Source organism: Callithrix jacchus, chromosome 11, assembly GCF_049354715.1.
Source record: "Callithrix jacchus isolate 240 chromosome 11, calJac240_pri, whole genome shotgun sequence".
Lineage (NCBI taxonomy): Eukaryota > Metazoa > Chordata > Mammalia > Primates > Cebidae > Callithrix > Callithrix jacchus.
This window is the reverse complement of record NC_133512.1, coordinates 66,433,313-66,445,753: the sequence shown is the minus strand read 5'-3', so window position 1 is coordinate 66,445,753 and position 12,441 is coordinate 66,433,313. Positions and strand designations below refer to the sequence as shown.

The window sequence follows — 12,441 nt, the reverse complement described above, 5'->3', positions numbered from 1 at the left end:
ACATAAGAAAGATGCCAAATTATTCTAGCTACTTTTTTCTGTGATGCATGATGCAAGAAAATTGTTTACTGAAAGCTACTTTAAACATGGTGTATATGGCAGCACAAATAGATGCTTGATACTTCTGGAATTCTCTGGAATGACTTTGACCAATATGACAAGCAAGTATTTCTAAAAACATTCTTGGACTAATTTCTGTCATTAAAGTAACAGCAAAAAATGCAATTACTTTTGCACCAAACTAATACTTTAATTACTTTTATCATATATTATTATTGATTATGAAACTTTAAAAAAATTTGTTGATAGTCACTATAATTGAATTTATGACCAAGTAATTTCAGTTTGTTAAAGAAATCTGACGACATGTTAACCTTGAATTCATAGTGCAGAGTACATTATTAATATTAACATTAACTTCCTAAAATGAATGAATAAAATACAGCTTGTACCAGAGATCAATTTCTAAGAATAAGATAGATGTTTTCTTGCTTAAATCTTAGCTTTTAAAAACAACAAATGGCTGGGTGCAGTGGTTTATGCCTGTAATCCCAGCACTTTGGGAGGCCAAGGTGGGTGGATCACCTTAGGTCAGAAGTTTGAGACCAGCCAGACCAACATGGAGAAACCCCATCTCTACTAAAAATACAAAATTAGCCACGTGTGGTGGCACATGACTATAATCCCAGCTACTCTGGAGGTGGAGGCAGGAGAATCGCTTGAACCTGGGAGGCGGAGGTTGTGGTGAGCTGAGATCACGCCATTGCACTCCAGTCTGGGCAACGAAAGCAAAACTTCATTTCAAAGAAGAAAAAAGGAGTATTGGAGAAGCCCAAGCACCAATATTAATATTAATATTAATATTACATCCTGTTTCCTGATCTGGGCTTATTCCAATATTTCTTCAGAATTATATATCTACGATTAAAGTCATGTATGTTAGAATGCTTACTTCTCTAAAGATCAACTACTCTAGCAATTACTACGCTAAATAAAAAGAATCATCTTAAACATTTTTAAAATGATTATAGAATTTTAAAACACTTCAAAGAATTTGCCACATACTACTCTGGAGGCTGAAAGATTTCAAGTTCTATTCTACAAGTTAGATCTAATGTATGGGTTAATTGAAATTATACATTTATTTGAAAATGTCACTTTTAGCATATTTATCATACTTTATTAATACAGGATATTATGGGTAACATTTAGCCTGCTTGGTACAAATGGTTGATCTTGACATGGACTCATAAGGATTAAGATGCTTATAGATTTAGGTGAAGTTATTGTCCCAAGTTCCAAGTTGTTTACAAAATCTCCAGGACTCACTGAGCAAAGGCAGTAATAAAGGTGGGAAACTGACAGAACCATTCTTGCTATGACACTCTACTTCCACTATGAGAACTTCTATTTGAAACAAACTTTGTTCATTAACATCTATTATTCATTTCTTCACTTATTCATTTATTGATGCATATGAAGTACTGATTATGCATAATGAATTATGTGCTATATAAACCCCAAATCCTCTCTTTGGTAGCTTTAATATTTCCCATATCTGAAACAAACCACATATTTTTTTGGTCAAACCATGACACTCCTGACAGTGAAAGTGATAATATTCCCAGACAATTGGCATAAACTCTTACTATTGCAGTCACATGAGGTCTCTATTTCATTCTTTTTCATTTGGATTAGCTGTGTGAAATGGGTTAGTAATGAACAGATTTGTTGATAGGTACTTTTAGAAATATTATTAAAATTACTTAATTTAAAGGTTAATTTAAAGTTCAATTTAAATGTCTCTGAGTACTTTCTCATCTCTGTACCTGTACCAATAAATAAGACATCATATTGGCCATCTTCAGCTTCCACTCGATCCACTGCTATTTGTTTCAGGTTATATTTTCCATCTGTTTTTACCAAGATTGGTTTTTTATGGGCAGGTTTTATGGCCTGGTACATTAGTGGATGATTTCTTGCAAATCGGATGGTATCATCAGGATAGTCCCTGGTGGTTCTGTATCCCCCTCCGTTTACTGTGCTGGCACACTGAAAAACAAGTGGATTCAATCATTCTTTTAGCCTTACAGCTAAAGAGAAAATGTGAAATCAATTATGAGAAGAATCAGAAAAACTGAAGGTGTCAAATTGTCAATTGTGCATTTAGAAATAAGTAACCATATATTTTTCTTTTTTTTAACTTTTATTTTAGGTTCAGAAGTACATGCAGCACTAGATATACAGAAAACTAGAAAAATTTTGGAAAAGGGTATAGTTAATATCAAGACAGTTTGAGGGTGGTAAAATTTTTAACATCACTATATATTCACATTATTTTTGCTGATTTTGAAATCTGGTTTTTGTGATATAAGTTAAATTTTGAAGGGAAATAATCTATTGTTCATACAAAAGAAATCTCTTTGTTGTGCTGAAACTTCTGTCTAACTAAGGATCACAGCTGTACAAAATGGCTTTACCATTACTAAGTCTACGATAATATGATCAATGATAGTTCTATTTGGCTCACTGACTATAGAAGTTTAGTGCTGTTACATGAAAACCTATTCAGCTGTTATCACTGCTAATTACCAATGGCATAAAAACACTCTCTATTTACTATAATCTATATGAGTTTGTATTTGTTAATGGATTTCACAAAATAAACTAGGAAAACATGAAATATGTACTATACAATGCCAATTTTTAAATCACTGACTATAAAATTAAATATTCAACAGCAGCTTAAGTTACTCATTGGAAAACCTTTAAATGTGTTGATTCATGCTTTTTAGTAAGTGCTCCCTCATTTTACATATTTTCCTCCAGAACTAGCAGCAATTTCAATGATTGTCTTGATAAAAATTTTCCACTTTATAGTATAAATACAGTAGTTTAGTAATCTGATTCCACAAAGAGGGCATTGATAATGGTGTGGTTTTTAAAACCAGACCTTATTTCCTAATTTGGAATGGATTTTTCACTTGAGTGTACTTTCACGATACATAATTGGAAACATTTTGGTCTAGCTTGGAAGCAGTTCCATAACCAGTCACTTCCTCCAAATCTCCTTTAAGACCATGTGGTTTCAAGAAGCATTTCCAGCAAAACCACAGGAGTAGGTTTTCTCCATTTAAAATTGTAATTTCAATCAATAGAATGAAATAAAATATACTCTATGTCTCTCTGGAAGTCATAATTTTTAGCTAGTGAGAGAGCGTGATTAAAATGGTAAAGTCTTAACACTTGTTAATGGAGGTAAGGTTTGTTTCCACTTCGGGTTTTGGCTCTACAATAACAGTTTCTATTGACTTGCAAGTAATTGTGGAATCAGTATAGTGATGGGATTTCACCAGCTGCTTGTAAGAGTATAGATGTTGACTCGTGTGACAAGTTAAATGTTTGCTCTCCAAAGCTCACAGAGCACATAGAATGATCTCAAGTTTTTCCAACCTAGTTGCACACAGGATGAGTGATACAAAATCATCATTTCATCATCGCCATCACTATCATCACCACGTTTAGCCATGTGTGCTAAAAGCGCAAAAGTCTGCATGCCTAGCTAAGAAGAATCTTAGTAGAACAGTTTAGAGGCAAGTGGTAGAATTTTGTATCCTAGCAACACTTTTGTATTGGCATTTCTTTCCTAAGGGGCCAGCAAAGATGGTAAATGAGATGCTATGTATTCTGACGAGGTAGAGAAAAAAAACTTTTTTTTAGATTTCCTACAATAAGAAGGAGACAGTTTGGCCTAGGGAATTTAGAGGCTGATTTTAACATTAGGATATAAAAATTTGGTGGCATTCTCCTGCTCGAAATTATATGTGGCACTAACTCCACTGAAGAGGCTGAGAGAAATATGATGCTCATGTTACTGAACGTTTCTGTGTTCACAAGTACTTTATTTTTAATTGCATTTTAGGTTTTGGGGTACATGTGAAGAACATGCAAGATTGTTGCATAGGTACATACATGGCAGTGTGGTTTGCTGCCTTCCTCCCCATCACCTATATCTGGCATTTCTCCCCATGCTATCTCTCCCCAACTCCCCATCCCCCGCTGTCCCTCTCCTATTTCCCCCAACAAACCCCGGTGTTTGATATTCCCCTCCATGTGTCCATGCATTCTCATTGCTCAACACCCACCTATGAGTGAGAACATGCAGTGTTTGATTTTCTGTTCTTGTGTCAGTTTGCTGAGAATGATGGTTTCCAGGTTAGGACATGAACTCATCATTTTTGATTGCTGCATAATATTCCATGGTGTATATGTGCCACATTTTCCCTGTCCAGTCTATCATGGATGGGCATTTAGGTTGGTTCCAGGTCTTTGCTACTGTAAACAGTGCTGCAATGAACATTCGTGTGCATGTGTCCTTATAGTAGAATGATTTCTAATCCTTTGGATATATACCCAGTAATGGGATTGCTGGGTCAAATGGAATTTCTATTTCTAGGTCCTTGAGGAATTGCCACACTGTCTTCCACAATGGTTGAACTAATTTACACTCCCACCAGCAGTGTAAAAGTGTTTCTGTTTCTCCATATCCTCTCCAGCATCTGTTGGTCCAGATTTTTTAATGATCACCATTCTAACTGGTGTGAGATGGTATCTCAATGTGGTTTTGATTTGCATCTCTCTAATGACTGGTGATGATGAGCATTTTTTCATATGTTTGTTGGCTCATGTACAATTGCTTTTAAAAATAAAAATTTAATTGGTGTTACTTAGCCAAAATATTGATAATAAATATATTTTGTAATGCTACTTTGTCCATTATATATTTTTATTAAATAACAAACATAAAACTTGAGATCTGAAATATTTCTTTACTACACTCACTTTTCACCGAGCATACTTTTAGGTTTAGAATTCCTTAATTGTTTAATTACAAAGGCTAAAAGTGGTGATGATAGTAATGGCGATGATGAAATGATGATTTTGCATTACTCATCCTGTATGCAACTAGGTTGGAAAAACTTTAGATCATTGTATGTGCTCTGTGAGCTTTGGAGAGCAAACATTTAGCACATGAAACCGTGAACAAAATATTACCAAAAGAGTCCTTAAAATAAGAATTATTTGTTACATAAGTAAACTTACAGAACCCGGCCTTGGATAAGGGACTTTTCCTTCATAGACTGACCAGTGGTATTCAGGTCCTTCCTTATGTGCATAGGGTCCGTTGAAGACTGCCCTAATGCTCGACATATGATAGACACATATAGCATGCCCTCGAAAAACATTACTGAAAATACAAAAAAGATAATTTTTATTCTGGAACTAACTAGCAGGCCACTTCGCCAAACACTCCAGCCTACAAAGATAAGAGTCAAGTCTTTTGGGTAAAGTAGTTGCAATTTCTTTAAGCAAAAAACATTCTAGATATGTTAACTATTGCAATATTTCAAATTTTGAAACTCTAAAACTTACCATTTTCTTAATTGCCTACTTAATACAACTGAAAATGGCATTGTTAGAATGACAAAAGTAATGTCACTTCACTTATTTTTAAATCTGGTATTGTGTTTTATATTTTTTTATTAAGAGAGATCTGGCCTTCATATTAACAAAGACTTATTCCCAAGTTGAATTACTCATTTAGGTATTATCTCCTCTTATGTTGTTCTATCTTCAAAGTAGACAGTGTTTTCTCACTCACTATGCTGTTACTATTGCTACAAAGTCTATTAAGATGTATTAAATTTATTAATGTATGTGAGTTCAAGAACAATTTAAAGTCTTATGAAAATTTAAGCCTTTTTTTCCCATTTTTTAGCTGGGTTCATATAGACATTAACATGCTTGTATATTTCTTCCTCCAGTCACCGAAAAGTATCTATAGTAAAAAGATGGCTGGACTGCATATGTTAAGCATGAGAAAATTTCGTTATGTAAAACTTAGGTGTCTCATCTCCAGAACTAACAGTGAGCAAAATAATTTTCTTGATTAAAATTTCTACTTGACAGGATAAAGGCAGTAGTTGACTAACTATGGCAAGCTTCATTGAAGGCATTTGTAATCAGAGTCTAAAAAAGAACATTTTTAAAGACTATTTTTTAAAACAATCTGGCCATATTTCTTAATTTAGCATGAACTGAATGAATTTTAACATTATCAGATTCTCTGTATTGTAAGAATCCAAATAACTAATGTTTGTGAAAGCATCTTGCAAAATTCAAAGTTCTATATAAATAAAGTTTCCTACATCCTGAGACACCTGTAAAACAGAATTTATATTACTGTCCTACAGCACCAATTTACAGATTTTATAACACACCTTGAAGCAATTGGAAATGCCTAGGATACAGGGAACACTTGAGATAGTCCCCTAACTAAAGTAGCAGCACACCTTTGATCACCATCCTACAAATAGCAATCCTTATGTCAGGTAACAGCTGGGAAGCTTTTGTTCTCAGACTTATATAAATTAAACAGTCAAAACAGAAATTATAGTAGAAAATCATGTCTTATGTTTGATTTCTCAGACAGAGCCCTTATGCTATCATTTAGGAAAACAGCTTATAATCTGATCTTATTAATCCATAGAAAAACTATACTGATTATTCCATAGCTTAAATTTATCATATAAATCCACTGAATTATCAGGCAATGTATGAATTATTCACAGCATAAGAAATGAGGTGAAGTTTAAAAAGTTAAGTATTCTCCATGTACTGTGATAACTACTAACTTACATTAACTATTGTTCTTTGCATCAAAGAATAATTGATAGACAAATTGTTTCCATGTTTCTCTGTTGAAGGAAAGGTCTCTTTGCAACAGCAGGATTCTCGTCTAAAGAGATGTATTATATTCTTGTCTAAAATGAGCATTAAAAACCACCTGCTGAAAAATAAAAAACTAAAGCTGTGTGGAAAGACCCCATGTAAACATAGTATACATAATTTGTGACAGTTTATGGCTTATACAAAGTAAAAGAGAAATTCAGTAATATTATTCTGGCACTGTCAAGATAACTGACGTATATTCTTCTTTATTTTTTATCCTAGTCATTTCACCTACACTACGCCTTATCTAGAAACATACTCAGGAAATTGTGTATATAACCTTTCAATGAAAACTGATTCTAATATTTTTATTTGTGTATCAAAATACATGAAATAATATTTTATCCATTTTTATAGCACTTTATCATGGTAAAAAATACAAAAACATAAAAGGGAAAACAAAAGATTATGTATCTTAAACTTGAGCAGCAAATTTAAAAGATAGAGAGCAAATGATGAACATGTGTTCACTGTGAATCAACATAAGAGCAGGAAAAGCAGAATAAAGGAGTGGGAAGAGTGCTCTGGGATTAAGAAATCAAGGAATTTTTCTTGGATGTGGCAATTGATAAGTATTGGAGAACTGGTTTAAATCAGTATTGGAGGAGAAAGTCGTTTCAAGCAAGATAAGTGAATAAATAAAAACATAGTAATGGAAACTAGCAAAGCAGACACTGACTGGCATCTGTCAAGGCATTATCTTCTCAAAATCAGACCATTAGTGAACTCAGAGGGAAAATATCCAGAGGTGAGTGAGTAACAGCTGATATAGAAGCCTGAAAGCCTGGCTTGGAAAATTTTATATGATGAATAAAGGAATTATCCTAGACTTTTACAATAATAACACATTGTAAGGACTGATATCTTATGAACTGTATGTGGGGAAAAAATCACTGTGTTCTAGATTAGAGAGTGAAGAGATTAGGATACTGAGCACAGGAGGATTCTGGGTACTACACTAAAACAGGATTTGGATTGAGATTGAGCTTTGGAAAATGAAAGTTCATTTGCAAACACTGGAGAATAAAGATCAACTGGTGACTTATAAAGAATAGAAAATGAGAACAGCAACTGGGTTAATAGTCTTTCAAGTTACATACACCAAGAAGGGAGAGTCCAGTGAGGTGTCTCTTGATTTATATTGTTTTACTGACTGTATAAATTTCTCACCTGGTAGTGTTAAAGAGTCCAAATATCACTGGATTCTTATGATCTCTGGTAGGTAGCAAGAAAATGTCCTCTGAAAAAGTAAAGACCGTTCCATCACTTAGTATTGTTAGCTCTCTTCACATGCAAAGAAAATGTGTTGACATAGATTTGTTTAGAACCCAATTTAGATTTTAAGACGTATATTTTCAATATACAATTGTACAACCATGACCAAGCTTTAACAGAGCCAATCCTTCAGCTGCTCTGGGTGGCCCTGAGCTGAACAACAGGAAGGAACCAGACACTGACTCTAAGCTAACAAGATGAGCCTGCTTTTGTTCTTGCAATTTCTTTTCCCCCAGCATGTGGGCCTGGCCAAAATGAAAAGAACAGAGACTTGCTCTATGTTAGATAGAGGTCAAATACACAGAAAATAAGTTTTCTATTTGTCCTAGAGATAAAGTTACAAAGCATATACACAAAAGAGCAAATTTAATTCACCTAAAAACATTTACCTAATTCATCAAAATATGTGTCAATTCTATTCGTTCCTGGTACTGAGCAAACCAGTCTGGCTTTTAGGAAAGTGCTCCACTTATTCACGAGTATTCTCTGCCCTCCTATATCATTCTGTGAAAAACAAAAGGAGGTAAATAGTTACCCTAAAGAATTTTGACCGATCACAGATTTTGTATTATTAAACATGCAGATGCTAAGTATTACGACTTTTTTATTTAACTAGGAAAATTTGACATAATTCTCAAGTAATGTCAAACGTGCAAATCCTCACAATTTTTCTTTTGTTTTTGTTTCTTCATTCTGCCTTGTCAGTGTGCTTTCACCCTGATATATTAAATATATTTTGCAGATATTAAACAATATTAATACAGAAATCTCTCCCAAATAGAATAGTGGTGAGATACAGTAATCATGATTATTACTTTATTTGTAAACAATCCGCCTCTCTCAGAAACATAGAAGCGTCCCTTTCTTTTCCTTTAACAAAGGAAGAAAGCTTTTCGAGCAAGTTTGAAATACATACACACACACACACACACACACACACGTCTATACTATACATGTATAGACACACTCTCTCTCTCTTATATATTATATACATTCTCTCTTAATATATCACATAGGTTTTGGTGTATTGTGTTTCCATGATCGTTTGTTTCAAGAAATTTTTCTTTATTTTATTCTTAATTTCTTCATTGACCCAGGAGCATATTGATTAATTTTCTTGTATTTGTGTAGTTTTCTAAATTCCTCTTATTACTAATTTCTAATCTTATTGCATTGTGGTCAGAGAAGATGCTTGAAATTATTTCAATTTTTTGAATGTTTTAAGACTTGTTTTTTGAGGTAACATATGGTGTATCCTTGAGAATTATCCATGTGCTGAGGAAAAGAATGTGTATTCTGCAGTTCTTGGAATGTTCTGTAAATATCTATTAGATCCATTTTGTCTATAATGCAGTTTGAGTTTGATGTTTCTTTGCTGCTTTTTTGTCTGGAAGATCTGTCCAATGCTAAAAGTGGGGTGTTAAAGTCTCCAGCTATTATTGTATTGAGGCCTATCTCTCTCTTTAGCTCTAGTAATATTTTCTTTTTTTTTTAATTGCATTTTAGGTTTTGGGGTACATGTGCAGAACGTGCAAGATAGTTGCATAGGTACACACATGGCAGTGTGTTTTGCTGCCTTCCTCCCCTTCACCCACATTTGGCATTTCTCCCCAGGCCATCCCTCCCCTATGCCCCCCAATAGACCCCGGTGTGTAGTACCCCCTTCCTCGTGTCCATGTGTTCTCATTTTTCCTCACCCACCTATGAGTGAGAATATGTGGTATTTCACTTTCTGTTCATGTGTCAGTTTGCTGAGAATGATGTTCTCCAGATTCATCCATGTCCCTACAAATGACACGAACTTATCATTTTTGATTGCAGCATAATATTCCATGGTGTATATTTGCCACATTTTCCCAGTCCAGTCTATCATCGATGGGCATTTGGGTTGGTTCCAGGTCTTTGTTATTGTAAACAGTGCTGCAATGAACATTTGTGTGCATGTGTCCTTATAGTAGAACGATTTATAGTCCTTTGGATATATACCCAGTAATGGGATTGCTGGGTCAAATGGAATTTCTATTTCTAAGGCCTTGAGGAATCACCACACTGTCTCTCACAATGGTTGAACTAATTTACACTCCCACCAGCAGTGTAAAAGTGTTCCTATTTCTCCACATCCTCTCCAGCATCTGTTGTCTCCAGATTTTTTAATGATTGCCATTCTAACTGGCGTGAGATAGTATCTCAGTGTGGTTTTGATTCGCATCTCTCTAATGACCAGTGACGATGAGCATTTTCTCATATGTTTGTTGGCCTCATGTATGTCTTCTTTTGGAAAGTGTCTGTTCATATCCTTTGCCCATTTTTGAATGGGCTTGTTTGTTTTTCTCCTGTAAATCTGTTTGAGTTCTTTGTAAATTCTGGATATCAGCCCTTTGTCAGATGGGTAAACTGCAAAGATTTTTTCCCATTCTGTTGGTTGCCGATTCACTCTAGTGACTGTTTCTTTTGCCATGCAGAAGCTGTGGAGTTTGATTAGGTCCCATTTGTCTATTTTGGTTTTTGTTGCCAATGCTTTTGGTGTTTTGGCCATGAAGTCCCTGCCTACTCCTATGTCCTGAATGGTTTTGCCTAGATTTTCTTCTAGGGTTTTTATGGTGCCATGTCTTATGTTTAAGTATTTAATCCATCTGGAGTTAATTTTGGTGTAAGGTGTCAGGAAGGGGTCCAGTTTCTGCTTTCTGCACATGGCTAGCCAGTTTTCCATGCCTGTATATACATACAGACATATACCACACACACAATATACATATATGCATATATTTATATATGTGTAAATTTATTCTTAAACATCTTCTTGAATGCCAAGGTAACTTTACACTTGTAATTTTATTAGATTAGCTTAATATATGTTGCTACTCCTATTGGTTTTAAATGTTCCCAAACAACCTCTCTAATTATTCAATAAACTACAGAGGGCTTTTTAAAATAACCCTAACCAACCAAATTATTCAAACATAGCTATGTATATTATTTGTACTGTGTACTAAAGGAATAAAAAAGATTTTTATTAAATTCATTAAGAAGAAGTTCAAACTTCTGCATGGGAAGATGAATGGTCTAATTATGGACTATTTCTTCTTGGTATGGCTTCAAAAATGGGGAAAATCTTACAAAATGCAAGTTTCTTTTAAGATACATATTTTACTAGATATGAAATGTAGAGGTTGGTATAATAAATATCAATGGTAGGCAGTCTATAGAACTCTAGAATTCTATAGAGTACTAGAAAATAGTTGAAAGTAGAAACTTACTGTAGACTTTATAAAGGCCTGACCATAAATTGTGAGATAAGCAAGCATAATGAGAGAGAAAGCCTCACCACACAGAGTCGCCCCACCCTGGCGTAAATTGTGTGGGCATTGTCTTCTGCCTCCAGTGCCTTTTCAGTAAAAAAGAAATATACTTTATTGTCATCTCTGTCTTCATTGTCAGGAATCATGTATGAACCTACAAATCTTGGTTCTATAGGAACAAAATGGAGGAGAGAAAGTGAAACAGATATTATAGCAAAATGCTAACAAGTTATTCCAAAAAATTATATGTCATCTGAATCCTTCAGTTTAACTTTCATTATTTCATAACAGAAATATTTTTATTCAATTTTTTTTACCAAACTTTAAACACGATGAAGAAATCTCTACTTTATTTGCATATTGACAGCCATTTTGGAAATATTACAAGAATATTTAATTGGAAAATAAAAGAATCCAGGAGAGAAGAACAATTTCAAACAACATGCAATGCGAACTTATAATGCATTCAGGAACAAATTGTGAGCACGGTGAAGACAATCTATACATTTCCTCCCATTGTAGGTAAAAATGAAATTTAAATATAAGTAACATATTAAATAAATAAAGTCACAATAAATAAATCTATTATTTATGTTTAATTCAAAAATTATCTACCAGTAGAACACACAGATCATTTTAATTTCAAATTAGAAAATTTATTTTACATTTTTGAGACTGTAGTACAAGAAATTTGAATAAATGATCTTTGATATAGTATGTAAAATATGTGAAAGGTATCATCAATGATGACTATGCATTTTAAAGCTTAATAAAAATGTGGAAAGTGATTAAAATGCTCACCGTAAAACAATATCCTAGCACCTACATATACCTGTGTGCCAAAATATAAAACTTACTTCTTACACAGAATTCTCTATCAATGAATGTCTAGTGACTCTCCTAGAGTTTTGTCTCTAAAGTGCAATGCAATCCTATTAAAACAAGCAAAGTAGGGCAATCAATTCATCAAAAATTATAACAACTGATAAAAGTAGACAAAAAAGCTTATTGAATATGGACTTTTCACTTTTCATACATTTGTTTTATATTCCTTATTTAAATACTGATTTCTAAG

At 33.8% G+C, this 12,441-nt stretch overlaps 1 protein-coding gene across 2 annotated transcripts in view; it reads right to left on the bottom strand.

Moving 5' to 3' along the window:
- The window catches only part of SEMA3E (semaphorin 3E), a 276,720-nt gene that overhangs the window by 32,367 nt on the left and 231,912 nt on the right, over nt 1-12,441 (bottom strand). For both annotated transcript variants that reach the window (XM_002751652.5, XM_054237356.2), the window contains exons 7-11: nt 11,393-11,535; nt 8,457-8,571; nt 7,963-8,032; nt 5,104-5,248; nt 1,830-2,052 (exon numbers count right to left, since the gene is read on the bottom strand). In XM_002751652.5, the coding sequence (XP_002751698.1) occupies nt 1,830-2,052; nt 5,104-5,248; nt 7,963-8,032; nt 8,457-8,571; nt 11,393-11,535 (696 nt within the window). The remainder of the gene's footprint in view (nt 1-1,829; nt 2,053-5,103; nt 5,249-7,962; nt 8,033-8,456; nt 8,572-11,392; nt 11,536-12,441) is intronic.